The 23737-nt window shown below is 43.6% G+C and overlaps 1 protein-coding gene across 1 annotated transcript in view; it reads left to right on the top strand.

The window, feature by feature from the left end:
* Nucleotides 1–23737, top strand: part of Iqgap1 (IQ motif containing GTPase activating protein 1) — a 95643-nt gene continuing 71906 nt past the window's right edge. The window contains exons 1-2 of the mRNA XM_051206571.1: nt 1–165; nt 2734–2833. Of these exons, the coding sequence (XP_051062528.1) occupies nt 111–165; nt 2734–2833 (155 nt within the window). The 5' untranslated portion in view covers nt 1–110. The remainder of the gene's footprint in view (nt 166–2733; nt 2834–23737) is intronic.

Raw genomic sequence — 23737 nt, 5'->3', positions numbered from 1 at the left:
GGCCTCGGGGACAGCGACAGCCCGCGCACAGGGCAGGAGTTGCCGCTGCAGCTGCCGCCCGCGTCTTCAAGGTCTCAGCGCTTCCTCACCGGAGAACGGACTCGGCCGCCATGTCCGCCGCGGAGGAGGTTGATGGGCTGGGTGTGGTCCGGCCGCACTATGGCTGTAAGTGCCGGGGTGCGCAGGCGACGGGCCAGGCTCGGGTTTTCCTGGGGGCTCAGCCGGGCGGGTGCGCGGGGTGGCCTGGGACCGCACGGACCCGGAAGAGCAGCCCAGCTGTGTGGTGGCTGGCAGCAAGGTTGTCGCCGGAGCCCTCTAGAGCTCCGGAGGTGGCGGCTAGGAACCTGGAGGCCTCAACCTTCGCCAGGCGCTGCGGCAGGGGAGCCCCACCCAGCGCCTCCGCCGCTTAGCTCTACTGAGATTGGGGAAGACGGCCTGGGGTGAGGTGGCAGGAGGACTGTGCAGGGCGTGTCCTGGGCACCGGACCCGGGGGTGCTGCTGGGGCGTGGTAGGAAAGTTGCTGTGCTGCCCCGATTGCTGCCTGCGAGGGTGACCCAAGGTGTAGACCCGCGCGGACGCACTAGCTGCGAGGTGCAGTTTTGGGCCAGCCACTTAAGTTTCCTCGGGCTGGGTTCTAACGTCAGCATTTCAAAAGTAAAATTAAAACACACACACACACACACACACACACTCAACCAATCCCCCCCCCCCCACTTCCTCATTTTCTGTGGCCATCCTGCAACATTAGTGAACTAACCAACTGTACGTGAGATAGTAGTTACAAGAGAATCCCTTTGGGTGCATTTAGATTTTGTTTTATGTTCTGGGGAAAGTACATTCTTAAAGGATACTTTAACGTCTCCACAGTTAAGTGTGAGATAGTGTGCCACGTTTGTGAAATTAGAGATGAATAAGACCGTGTAGTGTCTTCAGAAACTGTCGGAGACGATCAGGTGCACAAAGGATTGATAACTTAGATACGGGGTTGGGAATCCAGTCCAGTGGTAGAGTGCTTGCCTAACAAGTGCAAGGCCTTGGGTTCAGTCCTCAGCTCCAGGGGAAAAAGAGGTAATAAGGTGCAATAAAGATACACGATGCATGAACTAACTAGGTATAAAGAGTGATGTGGTGAAGAGAAGGGACTTAGGGAGGCCATGGGAACATAGGTGGTGACTTTTGAACCAAGACATGACTCTGAGAGGGCAGACATAAAGGAAATTCGGTATTGAAGACTATGGGGATACTCTGTGTGTGGAAGAAACTGAACGGAGTGGTAGGGTAGTGGTGGACCTGGAAGGGGAGGAAGGGGAAAAAGAATTTTCCAAAGTAGTCTAGGCTAGAGCTAGAATGGCTTTGGTTGCTCTCCTAGGGGGTTAGGGATTCATTTCACCTTGGGGTGGTTATGGAGGAGGCAGATTGCTTCAATAAACACCCCACAGGCCCTGGAGACAGGTGGATTTAAATGTAGGTCCCTTTATTAGTCCTGGGGCTGAGTTCATGGGGCTTCCATTTCCTCATCTGTCAAATAGTGGTAACCACAGGATTGTTCTAGGCTGTAGTGAGAGAACGTGTGTAAAATGCTTAGTCCCATAGCTGCTGGCTTTAGCTGAGACTAAAGCGGGGAGAGTATGATGCCCTCTAGTTTAGTTCTGACCAATAAGGACAGACCTTAGTTGGCATTTTCTGAGATTTCCATGCATATAAAAAGTGAAATATGATTATATCTATTTCCCATCTCTCCCCTTCAATAATTTATCTGAGACAGGTTCTTCTTTTATAACTCTAGCTGGCCTGAACTTGCTGTTTAAGACAGTCTGACTTTGGAGTCAGAGATCTGCCTGCCTCTGCCTTCCAAGTGCTGAGATTACAGGCTTGTGCCATTACTCCTGGCTCTTTTTCTTTTTTAACATTTTTTTATGTGTATGGGTGGTTTGTTGTCTGTGCACCATGTATGTACCTGATGCCTGTAGAGCCCAGAAGGAAATGTCTGATCCCTTGAAACTGGAGTAAACCTTTATGTGGATGTTGGGAATTGAACCCAGGTCCTTTACAAGGGCGGCCAATCCTCTTAACTGAAGCTGAACCATCTTTCCAGCCTTAAAAAAAAAAAAACAAAAAACAAAGCAACAACAACAAAAAAACCCAACTAGGTCCAGCTATGCTGCTCCTATGTGCATGGGTATCAGATTGTCCATTGGAGCATGGACAGCTTACCAGTTACCCCTCCCATATCATGCATCATGTTTTTATTTTGTATATATGAGTGCCAGTGTGTATATATGTAATGTAAATGTATGTATGGTGTCCTTGGAGGTCAGAAACAGGACATTGGATCCCCTTGAATTAGAATTACAGATGCTTGTGAGCCGCCATGTGGGTGCTAGGAGCCCAGGTCCTCTTCAAGAGCAACAAGTGCCTCTTAATTCTGAATCATCTCTGCAGCCCTTTACCATATATATGTACGTGTGTGTGTGTGTGTGTGTGTGTGTGTGTGTGTGTGTGTGTGTATATATATATATACCCTTAATATACATATTAAGGGTATATGGGTATAGTTGAACCCATATGGGTTTGTTTTTAGGAAGTCGTCTGTAATGCACCCGGCTACTCACATATCCACTAGTTAGCCTGCTTTTCTAGGTGACAGGGCAGCAATTTGATGGCTATGACTCTTGTGTATTGCTGAGGAAAGGTACAGGTCTTGATCTTTACGCTCTTTGCATCTCCTCTTAGCTGTCCTGGATAATGAGAGGCTCACTGCAGAGGAGATGGATGAAAGGAGACGGCAGAACGTGGCTTACGAGTACCTTTGTCATCTGGAAGAAGCAAAGAGGTAAAGGCACACTAATGAAGGGAATTGATATGGGGTGCTTTTTTTAAGATTTGTTTTTATTTATGTGTATGTGTTTGTTTTGGTATCCCTGTGTGGGTGCCTTCGGAGGTTAGGAAAAGGTAATGGATCTTCCTGGAGCTGGGGTTACAGGCACCAGATGTGGGCACTGGGAGCCCAGCCCTGGTCCTCTCCTAGCTGCTGAGCCACCTGTCCAGCCTCCAGATGGTTTTCTTTGTGTGTACTGAATTTTAGGTAAGAATGTTGGAGGTTGGTAGCAGAGTGTTTATTCATGGGAACAAGTGGTCCATAGTGGTTTATCAGGAAACACTGTGTTGAATATTTGTGCATACTGAAGAGATTTCTAGATTTGTGTTATCCAGCTTTTGTGTGAATAGTGGTTATTTTAGGAACTGCCAGCTCTCTGTTAGAAATAACATTTGAAGAGTTATTTATTGTTACATGCATTGGTGCTTTTCTTGCATGTATATCTATCTGTGTGAGGGTGTCAGATCCCCTGGAACTGGTGTGACAGACAGCTGTGAGCTGCCATGTGGGTTCTGGGAGTTGAACTGGGTTCTTCTGAAAGAGAAGCCAGGGCTCTTAACCACAGTGGGCTCTCCAGCCCTGGAAATAACATTTTAAGTTAGGGGTTGATGTTCTTGATCTTAACATTTCCTAATTTTTCACAGTTTTTTGTTTATGTATTTAGCTCCGTTGCCTTGTGATTTGTGGAGTGAATATTAGGTTTGGGAGGCTGATGAGGGATAGTGCTGAGATGCACCTTAGTCGAGTTTGCCCAAGGTCCTGGAAGACACTCAGTGCCAGAAGGAAACCAAAGAACCTTGTCTATCAAGGACAGTGCTATAGGTATAGATCCATCCATTTGGCAGTATTGGGAAACCTTTCATCAATGCATGTGCTCCCATGTGCCCCCCCCCACACTCTGGAGACAGGGTCTTAGGTAGCCCCACACTGACCTCAGACTCATTCTGCTGCTGAGGTTTGACTTTCCTACCACCACCTCCCAAGTGCTGAGATTACAGGCATGCACCACCACACCCATCTCCTCTGCATTCTTTATGAAGTAGATGAACACCTGCTGTTTATCTTTTCCAGATATCTCACGACCTTGTGATCTTAATTTTAGGGTGTCAATTTGTTATCAGTAGTTCCTTTTGTTCTGTTGCTTATATTCCTTTGCAAGATTCCAGAGAAGATAAATACAATTATAGATGGTGTATGGTGAGGAATAATGAAGGATACTTGTCATCCAAGACTACTAAAAATCAAGAATGTTTTAAATGGGGCCGAGAAGACAAGAGTGAAGATTTGACTTTGTGTGTTTTTAAAAATAATTCTAAGAGTGTTAAAAGCAATCCAGGAAAGTCGATAGTATTTACAACAAGCATCCTTGAATCCCAGAACTCTAAACCTTTCAGAGCTTCCTCTTTCTCTAAAAGATGACAAAAAACAGCCTCAGTTAGGGTCCCCTCCTTGGAGTCTTTAAGATTTACTTATTATTATTATTTTTTTTTTAATTTCATTTTATATTCCAACCACACTTATCTTTTCCACCCCTCCTCCAGCTCCCTCTTCCCTCTTCCCCAGCCCACCCCCACCCCCCATCCACTCATCTCAGTGGGGTAAGGGCTCCCGTGGGGAGTCACATTAAGTTGAGGCAGGACCAAGTCCCTCACTCCTGCATTAAGACTGAGCATGGCATCCTACCATAGGGAATGGACCCAACAAGGTAGCTCATGCACCAGGGATATATCCTGGTCCTACTGCCAAGGCCCCTCAGATAGTCCAAGCTTCACAACTGTCTCCCATATATGGAGGGGCTAGTTACTTTTTATTTTTAATCACGTGAGCACTTACCCATGGATCCCAGAGGCATCAGATTCCCTGGAACTGGAGTGGAAGGAGATTGACTCACCTGGCATGGGTGTTAGGAACTGACCCGGGTTCTTAAATTCAGAGCCATCTATCCTGTCCCCTATCGTGTCTTCTTGAGTCTTGGCTGCTTCTCCACTTTTTAGAAAGTCAGAGACGGATGTTAGTGATAATTTAGGTGAGGATTAACAATAATAACACTAGTTTTTGTTTGTTTGCTTTGTTTTTTTTTTTTTTTGTTTTGTTTTTTTGTTTTTGAGTCAGGGTTTCTCCTTGTAGCCCTTGCTGTCCTGGAACTTGCTCTGTAGATCAGGCTGGTCTCAAACTCAGAGATCCTCCTGCCTCTGCCTGACACTAGTCTTCAGAATGGAAATTTATTATGATAGTTTTGATAGTGCCAGGGGGTGAAGCATAGAGAGCATTTGGCACACCACTGAGCTTCTTTCCCAACTTAATGGTAAACAAAAGTGTGGATAGCAAGAGATGAGATACTGTGAGAAAGGGAATATTTTCTCTTAGGAAGTCTGTAAGGAGCTGGGTGGTGGTGGCACACACCTTTAGTTCCAGCACTCAGGAGGCAGAGGCAGGCAGATCTCTGTGAGTTTGAGGCCAGCCTGGTCTACAGAGCAAGTTCTAGGACAAGCCCCAAGGCTACACAGAGAAACCCTGTCTAGAAAAAAAAAAAAAAAAAAAAAAAAAAAAAAAGTGTGTAAGAGGATGAAGACCCTAAGTCTTCTGCCACTTAAATTTCGAACTTCTTGTTGTAGAAGGTCAAGGGATTGCCATTGGGACTCTGTTAAGGTGTCCTAAGACACCAGTTTACTAATTTCCCTTTCCTACCAGTAGCTCTTCTGCTGGATTTCTATGGTGATAGCACCATTTTACAGTGTGACACTGACTACATTTTACATTTCATTTATAGTATTTCAGAGCATCTTGCCAATATCTATTGTGATAATCAATCACCATGCCATTTAGTCTAGCTCACAGTTTTATTTTTCCCAAAGCACTAGGGATTTGGGCCGTGTGCTTGCTAAATGCACTCCCTACCCCTGGGCTACATCCCTAGCACAAGGTCAACTTCTGGCCAAAGCAGCCCTCTGATTTTAGTGAGGAAACTGAGGCCTGAGGTTTCTTAGTCTACCTGTAGGTTCTTTTTTAGGGGTGGGGGCCCGGGAACCTAGGCTGGCCTGGGGCTCATGTAGTTGAAGATGACTGAAACCATGTGCTCCATGCCATAGTTGTCTGCCACCACACCTGGCTTCTCATAGTTTCTTGGTCAAGGAATGTTCCTTATTTGTTCAGTGGTCGTTAACCGGGTATGTGGTGTGTGCATTAGAATCTCCTGGGAGAGTTTTGAATGCAGATAATCTGGGTTTTACTGTTGAGCAGTCAGAAAGTGTCCTGCTGCTGAGCTACACCCCAGCTCCATACCCAAATATTTTAAATGCCTCTAGTGACTTAGCTGGTCATTCTCACCCCAGTTGAGAGGTAAGATTTCCATACTTTTAACACATTTAAACATTTTGAATGTTTTTGAGATCATAACCTCTTAGGGAGTTAATGATGTTCTTAACTTCCTTTCCAAGTGCAGCACTGGTAACATTTTATTTGCAGTATTTCAGAGCCTGTACCTTCCTACAGGAGCGGTCTCCAGTATAGAAAAGCAGCCCCTTAATCTAACCCATTGAGAGCTATTAACCCCTGAAGAGTTTTTCAAGCCTAGGCCATGGAGACATTTGTGATTTTTTTTTTTTTTTGTTTTTAAACCTTTGGACAGAATGGTTGTAGTACATCATCTTGCCATACCCTGGCATTGTGGAAATGCTGCCTGTTTTTCCTAGGGAGTGAATGGTATCAAATTTGGATTCAGTATTAGTCCATCTGCCCCCCACCTCCAAAGCCAACAACAACCTCTGATTAGAAAATCAGCTATGGAAGTGTCAAAATTGCAACTAGAGAGAGCCAAGAAACCTGGGGATGTTATCGTAGGACCAGTCACTTAATGCAATGCCTGCCAGCCAATCATCACTAGTCAGGACTTCCTCTCCCTGTCCTGTTGCCTCACCTGGGCAGCAAGGCTGTGTCTGCATGCTCCTAGGCTCATCTTCCCCTCTAGCAAAAGCCCAGTTGGCCTTTTTTGGGTTGCGCTGGTCCTATTTCCTCTCAAGTTGGAGGATCCCCAAGGTCTGGGGTTTATATCAACTAGGAGGCCAGGAATAAAGATGAGAGATCCAGGGGAGAAAGTCTCCTTCCTCACATCTATTTATAACTCTTCTGTTCCTGCCCAGCACTCCACCTTTTAGTACAGAGGAACCATTGTGTGCCCCGGGCTCTTTCTTTCTCCTGGACCTTTAACAGGGTTTGTTCCTAGGGAAATGGAGGAGTGTAGAGAGAGATTGGATGTGTGGAGGACTGTTGTGCTGTCTGTGTCTCTGTGTGTAGAGAGTTTAGAGGATGCTGTGGGAACTGATTTGAGTTCATAAGTGTGGATTTCAGAAAAGTATGTCCTGGAAATGGTTGAGAAATACAACGCAGAGATTTCTGCTTTATAGAAAAATGGCTTCAGTATGGAAGTTAAGCTGATGTTCTAATAAAATTTTAGAATGCTAAGGGCTATATAGCAGAGCAAAGACTAACAAAGGCCTGAATTTATTTTAGCTAAGGAGTAATTGAGTGAGAGAAGAATGTCATTTCACCCATGTGAAGGAGGTGACAATGACATATAAGGTATGTAGTTACTCAGGGCTTGAGACAAGAGAATTTAACAGAGAAGAAGAATCAGAAGGTGGCTTGGGTTAAAAACAAAAACAAAAACAAAAAAAAAAAAAAAAAAGAAGAAGAAAAGGAACCATGAAAGAACATATTAGGTAGGTCAGAGGAGTGGAGAGGGTGTGGTGAGTCTGCAAGTAAAGGAAAATTCAGGTAGGTTAAAGGTCACAAAAGACAGTTCCAGTATTATCTCAGCTAATGTATTTAGTCTTTCAGGGACTTTTTGGTGTATCCTCTTGAGTCTTCCCTGGGCCACCTTCTTCCTGAGTGCTGCCCACACACCAGCTTAAGGGTGTAGACACTCCCCCGACTACCTTTGTAGAAGGGCAAGTACAGGCTGTGGCTGGTTGGAGATTGTCGGAAACTACATGATGTTAACAAGAGCTCAGTATTTAACAGAAGCACTTTACCTTCAGATGAGGGGAGTTGGAAACAGATTCCCTTTGTGTGTGCATCTTTGCTGTTGCATGGAACACTTTCTGAGTTGGCCCCTTTAAATCACCTTTACTGATGGTATTAGAATTCAGAGACATCTGGCTATTTCTAGGCTCAGACTCTGATCTTGAAAACAGAAGTTAAGATTTTTACAAGGCAAAACTTTCCAATGCACAAGCGAGGTAGCTAGGAAAAATAGCACACTCACCAGCTTTCAGAGTTCTTAGATGGAGAAGTATAGCTTAAAGGTTCAGGGAAGAAGCAGATGTGTTATCCAGACAGTAACAGTTCTACTCACACAGTAACAGTGCTACTCATACAGTAACAACCAGTGCTACTCACACAGTAACAGTTCTACTCACACAGTAACAAACGGTGCTACTAACACAGTAACAGTTCTACTCACACAGTAACAAACGGTGCTACTCACAGGAACAGACTACTCATATAGTAACTGCTGCTCACATAGTACTACCACTACTCACACAGTAACAGTGCTACAGATATGAGTTTTCTTTCCTAGTATGACAGTATGACTGTCAGTCACTTTTTAACCAGACTCTATTGTAAACTTAACAGATGTGAAGCAGAGGCTGGGTGTGGTTGGCATAGGCCTTCAATAGCACTGGGGATGAAGGAGGAGGTAGAAATAGGCAAATCTTTATGAGTTTGAGGCCTCCCTGGTCTACTTAGTGAAAGTCAGGCCAGCAAGGGCAACTTAAGGAGACTCTGTTGTCTACTCCCCAACTCCCCCCCCCCCAAAAAAAAGTGAAGCTAGGGCTGGGGAATGTTTAATGGTTATTAGGGTTAAAGATACTTGAGTTCAGATCCTCAGAAACCCATGAAAAATGCAGGTGGGTGGAGCCCATCTTGATTCCAGCCCCAGAAAGCTGTCAGGTAAGACTACCATCTTGACAAGCTCTGGGTTTGATTGAGAAACCCTGCCTCAATGAATAAGGTGGGAGAGTGATGGAAGATGATTCCTGTGACAAACCATGTGGGCCCACATGTGTGTGCATACAGAAACAAAAATAAATATGCAAATGTAAGCATACACACACATGAAAATTGGGTGAAAAAAAGGGTGGTGGTGGCATACACACTTGGGAGGCAGAAGCAGGTGGGTCTCTGTGAGTTCAAGGCCAGCCTGGTCTACAGAACAAGTTCCAGGGAAACCAGGGCTATATAGAGAGACCCTGTTTTGAAAAATGGGCAAAAATAAAAAGGTTTGAAAAAGAAAAATAAATAAATAAATAAAAAATGTGAAGCTGTGTGGGTGGCTAGAATGACAATTCATTCCAGCCTTGGGGAGTTCAGTCACTGTCAGCACCATAGACACACTGTTGGCATGAGCCACACAAGACTCAGTCTCAAGATGCAAAGAAATAGGGAGCTGGGTGAGATGTGATTTGAACATTTGGGGAGGCTGAGACAGGAAGATCTTGAGTTTGAAGCCAGCCTGAACTACAAAACAAAAGGCAGGTGTGGTGGTGCACTCCTAATCTCAGGACTTGGAGATGGAGACAGGAGGATTGAGAATTTGAGATTAGCCTCAAAAACAAAAAAAGGACAAAACAAAACAATATTAAAAGTAGTCTGATACAAAATAGTCAAGTCATTAGTAGTTACCATCATTGCTAAGAAAAGTCACACAACTACCTTCATTCTTATAACTGAGAAGAGTCTTTAAAAAAAAAAAAAAAACCTTGAAAATCTTGACTGTGAGGTAATTGGGTCATGGAAAAAAATGTTAAGATACTTGGCGAAGGGAAAAGAATGGGACTTTGAGTTTGAGCAGGTATGCATTCTGCTTCTGGTTTTGCAAGCTGCTTGACCTCAGGCAGTGGGATTGCATTACTCTGTGGAGTAGGAATTCTCTGCATTGTACAGAGTTGTTGTACGGGTTAAGTGGTGGCCCAGGGAGATAACAGAAAACACTCAGTAATGTCAGATCCCCTGGAACTAGAGTTACAGAGAGTTGGGAGTTACTTTGTAGGTACCAGGAATTGAACCCGATCCTCTGGAAGAGCAGCCTGTGCTCTTAAACTGAGTCATCTCTCCAGCCCCAGTGAATAAATTCTTTGTCCTTGTCTGTGGCCAAAGGGAGATTTAGAGATTTAATAAGAACTTGAAGCAGTATTAATATGCTTTCAGAGTCCTAAGTTGTACCCAGTATGTGACCTAGGGTGCATGTGACCCAACACCCTCAGCAACATCAGATCACAGTGTCAGAAGTTAGACACCCCTATAAGGTTAGTGGCCCTAGTTTTCTACTGGAGACTTGTATTTTTTTGGAAAGGAAACACAGTAACCGGCAAAATGGGGGTAGAGGGAGCAAGGAGATGGCTTTTTTTTTATTGACTACTGTATCATTGTATCTAAAGTCCTTTTACAATGAGATAATAAAAGGAAAGGGAGGGATTAAGGAGTTACGTGTGTGTGTGTGTGTGTGTGTGAGACAAACATTTAAAAGACTTATTTTATTTTTATATGCCTGCCCGTTAGTCTGTATGTGGGTAGGTATGTGCACATGCATGCAGGAATTTGGGGAGGACATGAGGGAGTTGGATCTCCTGGGGCTGGAGTTACAGGCACTTGTGAGCTTCTGACATGGGTGCTGGGAACTGAACTCAGGTCTTCTGCAAGGCAGTATATGCTCTTAACCATTGAGCTCTCTCTCCAGTACCACAAATTCATTTTTTTCTTACTGTTTTCAACATCTACTTAATATTTTTATTGAGATTTATCCAATTTAAAGTTACATCGCTTTGATTATTGGCCAAGTTGGACATTTTCTTACATTTTTGCCTGTAGTTTTTATTTTCATATCCAGATTATCTGTTGTTGTCTGCCTGTCTTTGTGCGTGTGCGTGTGTTTGTGTGCATGTGTGCATGTGTGCATGTATGTGACACAGGATCCTATGTAGCTCAGGCTAGTTTTGAACCTTTGACCTTCCTGTTCCTACTTCCCAAGTTCTGGAATTACAAATGGGTGCAAGTTATCCAGGGATGAGGAACACACCTTTAATCCCAGCACTTAGGAGGCAGAGGCAGCAAGGCCAGCCTGGTCTACAAAGCAAGTTCTAGGACAACCAGGGATGCATAGAGAGACCCTCTCTCCCAAAACCAAAAGCCAAACTAAATCAACAGCATTGACAACACAACCAAACAAACCACCAGTGTGCAGCTTAAAGTGATCTTCTTATTGTCTGGCAGCAACCTGTGTGTGATGTGATAAATACCAAGTGCCTAGTCCAGTTCTGGACTTGCCTGTTACGGTGATTATGTGCCTCTCTCTGGATGCACAACACTTCATCTGCTTTACTCTTTCTTGCTGAGAAACTGAAGCAGCTCCATGCTGGCTCTTTGACAAGTACTGTGATTTGTTTGGTGTTTTCTTTTTATAGAATTTTCATTCCTTTCAGATTGGCGTTATCTTAGCAGTTTGTCTGTACCTTGAACTGTTTTCAGTGGTGGGTGTTGAACCGAGGGCCTCAGGTGTGAGACACAGGTGCTTTACTACCAACTTGGCCCTCAGTTCAAGACTCTTCTCTATTTATAATATATTTACAGTTTTAACCTCCCCTTTTTTCTTTCTTAAAATTATTTTTCAGGTTTAGCACGCAAAGTAATGTGGTTCACTGTGGTGGTTTCATTTTCACGCATAGGTGTTATATTTTTTTCCAGTTTGTTCTTCCCTGTGTCCTCCGCCCTCCCCCTGGCTGGTCCCTTCCTATAATATCTTTTTGTTTATTTTAGCTCTAGGAAATTATCCGTTTAACCTTTAATAATTCCCTGATTCATTAGTTCTGTCTTGAGGCTGAGAGCTGCAGAATCTCCTCTTAATGTCTCTTCAGTACATTTGTTTATGTAAAGTCATAGCAACAGAGATATATCGGAAATGGCGTGCACCCCATGTCTGGCCTGATGCTCCGCTCTCTTGGTTTTGTTCTCACTGGTCCTGTTGTCTGACTTCTTGTAGCTTTCAATATGATCTGCTAAGTCCTTTTACTTTTACTAATAGTTAAGTGGGTCTCCATTAGTTTATGAAGAACAGTGGGGTACATAGAAGTCCCCTTGGAGGTGGAGATAGGAGTCTCCTGGGCAACGTGGGCGTGACATTTTACAGACAGTGGTGTGGAGGTGGACGTGACCACAGACAAGTGCTAACCCAGTGCTGAGTGTACACACTGTTCACCAGTCAAGATTGAGAAAGTCTTAGAGAGCTAAGCAGCCTATTCATTTGACCTAATTTGGCATCTATTTCTCCTGGATTTAGAGATCAAAGCAGTAATTGTGCTCATATATTTTAAACCCCAGTGACAACATATTAAACATGTGTTAGAAGTCCTGAGTTAGCTTATTCTAGGAATTTCACTTCCTGGCCTTGCTTGGTGGCCTGTCCCTCATTCTGTACCATTTCTCCTGCTTTGAAATGTAGCAGTTTGGGGATACTTGTTGGTAGATAGCAGGACTGGTTTTGAGTGTTTTTAAACTATGTGGTATTTGATGGCCTCTGGTTGCTTCTAATTGGGGCTGCCTAAATAAAGCCTGTGACAAGTATTTGTGTAAAGAAAGTACTGGTAGACAAAATGAGACCTTCCGGAAGTGATTCATATTACGGCTGCTGTTTGTTTAATTTGGGACTCTGTTGCTTAGACACCATATCTTTGAGTAAGCTGAGTGTGAAGTGCCAGTTAAATGTTAAGGGCCAGGGCCTACCTGATCAAATACACTGCAGCTCTGCTTCTTCGTTTAATTTCGGAAGGCTCCTGATAGTGGCCTGGCAGTGTTTTTAATAAAAAGTTTAAACATATACATGAAAGCCTTGGCTAATGATTGTGTTTGAAAAATAAAAATTTACGTAAGTTTGAATTTTCAGAAAACTTATAACTGTTTTGGAAGACTTAGTTATTTCAATCAGATGTTATATTATAGGAAGTGCAATCCTTTATGTTTAAGAGAGCTAAAAGGAAACAACAAAATCCCCATGACACTCCAGGTTCCCAAACCTGCCATTTGCAATGATGGAAATATTCCCCATGTGTCCTAAAGTCAGTGGCTTCCTCTTGCTTTATTCCCTCTGCCTTATGGTCACCAGTACCGATTCTTGAGCTCTGTGCATACCTGTGTGCTTGTGTGTGTCCATGTGTGCTGAACACTTCACATATTGATCTAGTTAGCTGTTCTGAGTGCCCCATGAGGTGCTTATTATTTATGTTTAGCAAATAAGAAAGCAAAGCCCAGAGAAGCTAATCACTCATGTAGTAGATTTCAAATTTGGCAAGGGCTCCAAAACCCTTGTTCTTAACTACCATGTCCTCACTACTTTGATGTTACTGGTATTTGTAAAAATAATGACAGCAGTAGTAACTGTCATTAGTTATTGTGTGCTGAAGAACCTTCAATCGAATGCTATTGTGATATAGGCATTATTTTTATTCCCAAGAGGGGAAAATGAGCTGATAACACTTCTCCCAAGGTCACTTAACTGTCTGCAGAAGTCAAGCCTAGGTCCGTGTCACACCAACCATTGCCAGTGTTCTTGACCCCTGCAGACATGCAAGGGACAACAGTAAGGCCCAGCATTAAGACAACTGGTGTCCAGCTGTCAAATGGCCGAGGATTGGTGCGTCCGCTGCTTACTGTTCTCGTCCACCTCCTAATGTCTGGTTTGCCTTTTAGTTTGTTTCATATATTGAGGATTGAACTAAGAGTCTCATGTATGCTGGGCAAGTTGCCTATGGCTAGACCACACCCAAAACATGGTGATTAAAATCGTTTGAAGCAGGGTCCTCTAGGCTAGCTTCAGATTTTTCAGTCCTGCTCTGGTCTCATGAGTAGGTTGGCTTTACAGGCACAATCCACCACACCCAATTCCGTCATTTATTTTTGTCTTTAACTGGATCGTTGGACTATTCCTCCTCATTCTACTTCCAACCTGGTCTCTGCCTTTGGGCTTAGCTCCTGTCCCACCAGACTGTCATTTGCTAAATAGTGACCTCATGCAGACAGGAGTGGCAAGTTGGATTGGAAATTGCCTTACATCGTGTTGGCAAGAATTGTGTTTGGGGGGTTGTGGGCGGAGGAAGGACTTGTCTAAAGGCCTCTATTTCTTCTTTACTGAGAATGCCTTCCTGTTGAGTCATTGGAAATCATAACGAAAAGCAGAAGGAAGACTGGAGAGGCAGCTGCCAGCCCAGGGCTTTGCTGGTGCTGGGGCAGAGGCCCCAGGGGACTGAGGACACTGGGTCCTAAGATTTGTGAGATTTTTGAGACAGAAGAAGGATATGCTGGTATTAATTGTGAGAGGTAATTTTTGTTTTTTTGTTTTCTTGAGACAGGGTTTCTCTGTGGCTTTGGAGCCTGTCCTGGAACTCTGTAGACCAGGCTGGCCTCAAACTCACAGAGATCGCCTGCCTCTGCCTCCCAGGTGCTGACATTAAAGATGGGTGCCACCACCACCTAGCCAGTTTTTTTTTTTTTTTTTTTTTTTTTTTTTAAGTATAGTATGGCCTAGGTTGAATTTTTTCCCCCCAAAACCAGAGATACATGGCTATGGTACATAATTCAGAAAGTGTGGGAGGATATTCCGTAGAAAAAAATGAGCCCTCATGTTTTCCTTGGTCCTGTTTCTCCTGCCCCAGGACCATCTTTTCCAGATAGAAGGCTGTTAGGATTGTCCTCTTCCAGAGCCTTTCTGCAGATGAATAGGAGTCACTTTCCTTTAGAAGTGGCTATGCACTGTGCATTTTTATTTTTCAGTGACTTTGATTTTCGGTTATGGACTTGACCATTGACGAACATTTCTTGCCCCTCTTAGCTGTTGTTATTGTGTGCATGTTGTTGGCAATCATCCTACCTCAGCCTCCTGAAAGCTTGAATTATAGACATGAGCCACCATGGTTACTCAATAATCTTTCCTATTGGTTTGTAAGAGTTCTTACAAACCAGTGTATATTGAGGAACTTGGTTCTTTTTATGCCATATGTATTGTAAATATTTTTTTCCATTTTGCCCTGTAAAATTTTATTTGTGTAAGGTGTTAAGTTTCAAACCTGGGACAAATGACTGAGGTGCCTATTTAATGTATCAAAGTAGGTCTCAAAGGGTTTGAAACTTAACTGTTTAAAAAAACCAGCATCTTAAAAACATTTTTGAATTTATTAATCTTATTTTTTACCTCCTGGGGTCTTCCTCTTCAGGCCATTTTTATACAGTCCTAACGTAAATAAAATGATATAGAATCATTCTGGGGTTGGAGGGATGTCTAAACAGTTAGGAGCATCAATTGTTCTTCCAGAGGAGCTGAGTTTGCTTTCCAGTACCTGTGTTGAATGAATTAATCCCAGCTTCATGGGGATTTGATTTCTTTGCCCTCTTAAGTACATGTACTCAATAGGTACATGTGTGCACGCACTCACATACACACACAAGTGCACACACACATACACACATTGTACTGATCTCAGGGGTCATAACATTCTGTGCCCTCAACAAGCCTGGTCCAGCCATTTATCCTCAGTAAGCCAATTAATGGAGCCAAAACAATAGCGGAAGCAGAAAAAAAGGGATTTTGTTAATGTGGCCACATTGGGAAGAGGGGCAGAAAGCAAGCATGGTCCCCAAGGTCCACCTTCAGGAGCCTGACCTAAGAGCAGGAAGCAAGACACACACAACCAAGCTGTCCAACACGGTGTGGTTGGAGGGCATGCAGTCTTGCTCCTTGGCAAGGACATCTGACCAGGTATTTTCCCTGGAAACTAGGTCCTCTCCTGATGCCCCGAGGGCTGCACTGTTTCCTCTCCCAGCAGTAAAGTCCTGGGGAAATTCAGTTTCTTGGGGTCCATTTTTTTTTAGCAGTTTGACAGCCAAAGAGGGAGCATGCATGTCTCTTTAAGAACATGGCCTGCTAAAACAGGCTTGTTACAAACTCACACATACACATAATTAGAAATTACTAGAAACTAAGTCTTAAAAACATTCCGTATGGGCTTCTCTCCCTTCCTTCAGTGATGGGGATTGAACCCAAGGCCTTGACCATGTTATGCAAGTATTCTGCTGGGCCTTATACCTCTAGGCCAGTCCTGCCCAATGTTTTAAAATATATATATGCATTCATGTATATGTAGTATCATTTAATATAAATATATGTATATATTTGATATGCATGCATACTATATATACACATATATGTAAATGATATATATATATATATATATATATATATATATATATATATGAAGAGTTTTAGCATTTTATTTAACTCATTTAGAATTTTGGCATGAGGACCTAGGTAGGTATCTTTTTTTTTTTTTTTTTGAGACGGGCCTTACTTTGTGGCCCTGCCTGGCTTACAATTCACTGTGTGAACCATATTGGCCTTGAACTCAAAGAGAGTCATCTGCCTATGCCTCCTAAGTGCTGTGATTAAAGGCTTATGCCACTATATCCAGAGAGTTTTTAGATAATATCATAAATTTTATGCATCATTAATAGCTGTCTTAATAAACAGACAGGGGGATGTGCTGTACCTTTGCGTGTGTGTGTGTGTGTGTGTGTGTGTGTGTGTGTGTGTGTGTGTGTGTTGCTAAGGAAGAGAATGGTGTATACAGCATTTCTCAAACCCACTCAGATTTTTGTTTTCTCTCATGGACTGTCTGCCTTGCAACCAGTTCTGAGTTCCTCTGGTCTGGGAAGCACAATTCTCAGTCAGAGTAAGGGATTTGATTTTACTAAGAAACTGTGATATAGCCAAGCAGTGGTGGTGTGTGCCTTTAATCTCAGCACTCAGGAGGCAGAGGCAGGTGGATCTCTGTGAGTTCGAGGCCAGCCTGCTCTACAGAGCAAGTTCCAGGACAGGCTCCAACCCTGTCTTGAAACCCTGTCTTGAAAAAAAAAAAAAAATAGAACCTGTGATGTTTATGGTAATCTCTTCCCTATTCTGTGTTTTAAATTCTTTCTTTTGTCACTGAGTCCTCATTCCTGGAGGCTGACAGAGTTTAAAGACTTTCACTAATTGGCTGAGTGTAATTGCTAAACTGTTGTGCATTATCTTTAGGACATTGTTTTGTGTGTGTTTGTATTTTGAGATGATCTCATATAGCCAAGGCTACTCCTGATTTTCCTCCTACCTCTCCTTCCTAAATACTGGGACTACAAGTGCACAGTCACAAGTGTGCACCATTACAAGTGTACACCGTCACAGGTGTACTCCATCACAGGTGTGCACCATCACAAGTGTTCACCATCACAGGTGTTCACCACCACAAGTGTTCACCATGGTAAGTGTACACTCTCACAAGTGTGCACCATTACAAGTGTACACCGTCACAGGTGTGCACCATCACAGGTGTGCACCATCACAGGTGTTCATCATCACAGGTGTTCACCACCACAAGTGTTCACCATGGCAAGTGTACACTCTCACAAGTGTGCACCATTACAAGTGTACACCGTCACAGGTGTGCACCATCACAAGTGTTCACCATCACAGGTGTGCACCATCACAAGTGTGTACTATCACACCCGGCTCTACAAGTCATTCATTGTAAAGGACAGCACTGTGATTTTTTTAAGAGTTGGGATTCAAAAGGAGAAGAAAGCATTCACAAATTCTGATCTAGTGAACTAATTTCTGACAGAAACTTAGGGATGGCAAAGCCCCAGGGCATGTTGTCAGATAGAGTGCTTCTGAGGACTTGCTGAGATCAGAAGTGATGCTGGGAGCCACCTTGACTCCTCAGCATGGGCTCCTTTAGGACAACTGTTGCAGAAACTTCTGCTGAACAGGGCCACAGATTGGTGAGTCAGGAAACCAAGGACTGTGGTGCAGTGAGGCATTTGGAAGAGTGTCCTGTGATGCTCTTGCAGAGAGACTGAGTAAATACGAATTAGATTGCAATGTAATTAAGGTGATTTATAGCTGCCTGAGTCAGCCAGATTTTAAAAGGGGTGCTAGAGGGGAGTGGCTGCTTGATGGGTGTAGGGCTTCTTTTTGGGTGATGAAAGTATCCTGGGACTATATTGTAGTAATTAGACACATAGTGAATATAACAAACAAACAAACAAAATATCACCAAATTGCAACTTTAAAATGGTTAAAGATGGTGACTTGCAAAGTTTAATCTCAGCAAAAGAGCTGTTGGGGTTTTTCCGCATGTTTGTTTTTTTTTTGAGATGGGATCTTGTGTAAGGCACACTAACCTTAAACGTGTTAACTTTTACATCGTGGCTAAAAAAGGTTAAGCACAGAATAGGAGAGAAGCAGCATAAGTGGGAAAGCAAATGAAACCCGAGATATTTGTTAGCCATTAAGTCTGGTGGCCTGAATTTGACCCCTGGAACCATGTAAAGGTGGAAGGAGGGAACCCACCCTGACCTCGACCTCACACGTGCAGTGTGGTCTGGGATGCACAGGCATACAATAATATTAATTAAAAAAATAACACAAGGTGGACAGCGCCTGCGGAATGACATGTGAGGTTGACCTGTGGTCTTCTTCACGTGCATGTGCAAGCGTGTTCGTGGGCACCCTTTCCAAGTGTACACACTTGAAGTTGTCAGAGCCGCTTTGGAAAAACCATGTTGTAGAGGATTTTCAAGCTTCTCTCTCTGTTCTTACCTATCCTGAAGCTACTTAAAGATTTATTTATTTATCTATCTTATGCATGTGCATGCTTTGTCTGTCTGCACACCAGAAGAGGGCATCAGATCCCATTAGAGACAGTTGTGAATCAACATGTGGGTGCTGGGATTTGAACTCAGGACCTCTGGAAGAGCAGCCAGTGCTTACAGCTGAGCCATCTCTCCAGCCTCTTTCTGAATTTATTTAAAGATAAGTTGTATTTTCATTTCCTGTTTTATTAAACACTGTTTTGAATGACTTGATAATATTCATGGCCCGTTTTTTTCTCTGATGTGAAAAAGGGTTGAGAAAAAAAAATTCTTTTATTACTTTAAAACAAACGAAAAGCATTTTTAGACTCTTCCCTTGTTCAGGACAGCTTGGTTGTAGGTACCAGGGAGGGTTTGAAACGATAAACCAGTCCTGCCATTAAGAGGCTGGAGAGATGGCTCAGCAGTTAAGAGTGCTTGCTGCTCTTCCAGTTTACATTCCCAGCCACCCATGTGTGTGAAACTCCAGCTCCAGGGGGAATCTGTGGCCTCTTGGTCTCCTCTGTATCTGCACTTAGGTGTACAGGACTACACACACATAATTAAAAAGTCAATCTTTTTTTTTTTTTTTTTTTTTTTTAAAGAGGCAGCTATATTAGTTGGACAGACAAGACATAAGCATTGAAAAGTTACCTAACATGGAAGAATGAAAAGTGTGACTGTCATATGGAGCTAAGGGAATGATGCAAACATCATTTGTTGGTTGGGTTTTGCAAGAAAGGCTGAAATTGCGAGGGAGACAAGGAAAACATGGCATCCATATTCTTGGTGCCCTCGGTTACTTTTTGGTGCTCAGGGGCACCCCTGACCACAATGATGAGCCTCATTAAGTAGGTGTTCAGAATCGTGGCTCAGTTCAGAGTGTGGCATGTAGGCCAACGTTGTGGTGGGCTAGTGGTATGTCGTTATGAAGTTGCTGTAATTTTCTGGGTTTTGTTAGTTTGTTTGTTTAGAATTGAGTCCATGGGTTGTATGTTCCTTAGGCAAGAGCAACCCAGAGATCTTCCAGTAGCTAGAGCACTTTGACCAAAGACAGACAAGAGTGCCTTTATGTGGGTAATGACTGGTTTCAGTGGGTGAAGAGATAAAGAGACACACGGTATTAGAAGTTTGGGTGTTGTGATTTCTGAGCATGGGGAATATGACTTGCAGTCTTTGTTGGCATTGGCAGGGGTGGATGAGGCTCATCTGGAAATCTTGGCAGGCATCTCCATCTCTAGTTCCCTATATTGATGGCATTGGTCTGCTCCAGAAAACTCCCCAACATTTGTTGCATCCCAGCAGATCCCATTTGCTTTACTGCACTGTCTTGGCCTGTTCCGCTGTTCCCCTTGTCTGTAGTGCCATCACCCAGTGTCATTTTCCTAACTGCAACATGCTCCTTTCTTGGCACACAGACACCAGAAGCCACTTACTATGTGGCCCCTGAGTCCCGACCCCCCCCAGCTGACAACTGTCCCCTCCAGTGTACTCTTCATGCCATACTCCAGGGGTGCAGCTGCTGGCCCTTCCTCTCTCTCATTGGTATTTCTTGCTAACATCAGCAATGACCCCTGATTCTGGGATTTTTTTTTCCCCTTCAGATTCTGAATTTTGAACTGTGTGTGAAAAATGTGTTTCCTTTCTGAGAACATGAACTCTGGAATTCTCTGGACACACTAAGGGAGAGCTGAGCCCAGTGCTCCTCTTCTGGGAGCTTTGTTACAGCTTTTTACACCCCTTTCTCTCCCCTAAGATGTTATGAACCTTAGCGGGAGGAGCTGTGTCCCCTTAGTAAGACCCATAATCAACCATGCTTTGATTTGTTGTTACCAAGTCATAGATTGGAAAATTAAATTTTTGATGTATATTACTACAGTGACCTAACTTCCCAGGGCTTTAGAGAAGATTGCTGTCATAAAGAAGGAGGAACCTGTCTTGTGCTTTCTGTTTATCTGGACTCTTCTATTTTGTGAAGATTTCACACATGTCAAGACAAGCGTCTTACACTGAGTCCCTGGCTTACACTTCAGAGTGATCACAGTAACCACTAGGCTAAACTGCTGAGACCTAGCTATTGTCTAGGCTTACTTCAGTTTAAGATGTTTGTTTGTTTTGTTTTGTTTTTGAGACAGGGCTTATCTGTGTAGCTGGCTGTTCTGTAACTCATAGAGCTTTGCCTGCTGGGATTAAAGGCATGGGCTGCTACCACCACCTGGCTCTGATTTTTAAAAAATTGTTAGTTAACATTAAACATTCTGAAAGGTGTCTCAGTGGGTAAAGGTGCTTGCCACTAAGCCTGATAGCGTGAGTTTAGTCCCTGGAACCCACACCTGCATGTAGAGACCTCTGCATGAGTGACATGGCACAGAAATAATTATCTAAATAAATTTAATGAAAAGATATTTGTAGACTCTAAATGACAAAAAATTCACTTGTAAGTAATATTTAGTGAATTTGTTTCTGACACCCACTTCCAAAGTCTGGTTTTTATCACTCCAGTCAGTCAGACAGAGGGCCTATTGAAATAGGATTAGACGCCCTTCCCCATTCAACTCTTTTTTGTTGTTATTTTGTTTTTGGGGCAGGATTTCTCTGTGTAACAGCCTTGACTATCCTGGAACTCGCTCTGTAGACCAGCGGCCTCCAACTCACAGAGATTCACTGCCTCTGCCCCCATAAAGGCTATACTACCACCACCAGGCCTCCAGTTCAACTCTTGAGAAAATGATTTGCTCAGGAATAGGTTGGTATTAGGTATAAAAAAGAAAAAGAAAAGAAAAAACAAAACGAAACACTGAAATTAAAGACATTACTTAAGGTTGGAAAACATTTTCCTCTGTTTCTAACTTATTCCTGTTCTTGTTTTTTTTCCAAATTGTTTTTTTGCTTGCTTGTTTTGTTTTGTCTTGTTTTTTGAGACAGGGTTTCTCTGTATTGCTTTGGGGCCTGTCTTGGAACTAGCTCTGTAGACCAGGCCAAATTAGTTTAATCTGAACTCAGAAATTTCTTTTAAAACAGATGCTATCAAAATTTCTCATTTTGCTAGTTTAACCTGGAAACAAGCTTTGTGTGTGTGTGTGTGTGTGTGTGTGTGTGTGTGTGTGTGTGTTTTGTCCCCATCACTGCAGTATTTTCTTTTATTTCATGTTTTATTTCACTGGCCCCTTCTCTTTATCCATACTGCTCAGAAACACTTTCTGTCTGTCTCGTTCTTTCTTTTTTTGAGGCCTTCTGGCGTTTATGAAGGTGCCCTTGGACTCCTGATCTCTCTGTCTTCCAGTGTTGGGATTACAGGTGTTTGTCACCACACTCAGCTTTAAATCAACTCTTATCCCTTCATTCCTGTTTCAGATCCCCAAAGGGTTGTCTTTTTCCCCCCTCTCACTCTCTCCTTCAGCCTGTTGTGTTTTCTCCTATCACACCCCTTGTCAGGTCCCCTTAACCCCAAAGTCTTTCAATACCCAAGTCGCACTTTCCCTAGGAAGCAGGAGGACTGCCTGTTCTCCTCCTGCAATACACGTTGCTTTCTTATTTCTTATGCTTGCTGTTGCGTTTCCTCCAGGCCTCAGCTGCCACACACTGTTGACTTTTTGAGGCCGTTTGTACACCTGGTGGTGTGACTTAATGGGATCCCCTGCCATGGCAGGGCAAGCTGGCCATGTTTGGGAGGTTTTTAGCATAGGGCAATCCTGGCATGGGGTTCCACTGGGCAGGATGGGTGTGGTGGCAGTTTCTGCTCCTGGAGGAACTGAATCTCAGCGGTTGGAGCAGTCAGTTCCGGCATTGGTCGGTTCCCCTTCTGTATTGCACAGAGCTGGGAAACCACTGAAGTCATGTGCTCTGCAGAACTTGTTCAACTGGTTTCCTCTTTACAGACCCCTAATTCAGATTCCCACCCTGATTCTTTTCTGCATATGCTCTTGGTCCGGGCTTGTTTTAGCCTTACCACTGTAGTGTTCTGGGATAGTCACAGCTTTGTTTTCGCTGGTGGCAGAATGGGTAGGGCTGAGAATTGAAAAATGTTATCAGTAGGACCAGGTAGACAGGTATTAGGTAATCACTGGATTTGGCCTCTGGAAGATTTATTTATTTCTGGGAATTGAGCTGTTCCTCTCTCTCTGTCTCTTTCTCTCCTTCCCTTCCCCCTCCCTCCTTCCCTTCCTCTAACCATCTCTCTCTTCTTTCTCTCTCTTGCTCTCTCTCTCACAACACTATATATATTTTAAGTGTATATACCATCATTTATTGCCTCTAGTTCTTAGTGTAAATGATCTCTTCTAATCTTCACACAACCTTGCTTGCTGGTCCTAATCCATGTTACAGACAGGAACCGGAAGTCCATGAGGTCTGTTAGATAACACATCATTCTTGCTCATGCTTAGTCCCTTCCCTCTTTTCTCAAGTGAGGAGAGGGGCGTGTCCTTTCCCAATCTTGTTTTCTTTATTGAATTCTCAGTCTCTCCATCTTTGTTCTTTTTTGTAGGCATACCTATATCTTTCCCTGGATTGACCACCATCAGGGACTAGGCCTCATCCCTTTCTCTTGGATCCCTTTCCCCGTTCTTTTTGTTAGTTCTTTCATCAACTCATACACAGTGATTGGTTGAGACAGTGAGTTAGACATTTGCCACAGTCGTGTCTGTCAAGGTGGCCGGCCGGCAGCCTTCATCTAAAGGGTGATCCCAATGAAGGCAGCTAGGTTCTATCTCACAGGGCTGAGGGATGGCCAGCTGAATTTACTCTGTCTGTGGTTACCTTTCCCTCATCTCTCCCCGTCCCCTCCTTTCTCTTTCCATCTCTTCCTCTTTTCTTCTTCTTCCCCAGGGTCTCATTGTGTAGCCTGTCTGGCCTGGAACTTGCTGTGTAGATCAGCCTGTCCTTGAACTCCCAGAGATCTTCCTGCCTCTGCCTTGTTAGTGCTGGGATTAAGCTGCTTTCTCTTGTGGTTTAGGACTTGGTGTCCTGAAGTCTCTGGTGAAGAGTGGACCTTTGAATGCCTTGCCACAAAGCCCAGCCATTTGGATTAGGAGCGAGTCTTTATCCTGGGCCTGGGTTTACATTTTGTAGAATCTGAGCATTCAGACTCTTATGTGATGGCCTTCCCTGTTTTTTAAGTGAAAACTTGCATCCTGGCTCTGGATAAAA

This window comes from Phodopus roborovskii, unplaced genomic scaffold, assembly GCF_943737965.1.
Source record: "Phodopus roborovskii unplaced genomic scaffold, PHOROB, whole genome shotgun sequence".
Lineage (NCBI taxonomy): Eukaryota > Metazoa > Chordata > Mammalia > Rodentia > Cricetidae > Phodopus > Phodopus roborovskii.
The sequence above is the reverse complement of the archived record's forward strand: the minus strand, read 5'-3'. Positions and strand labels throughout refer to the sequence as shown.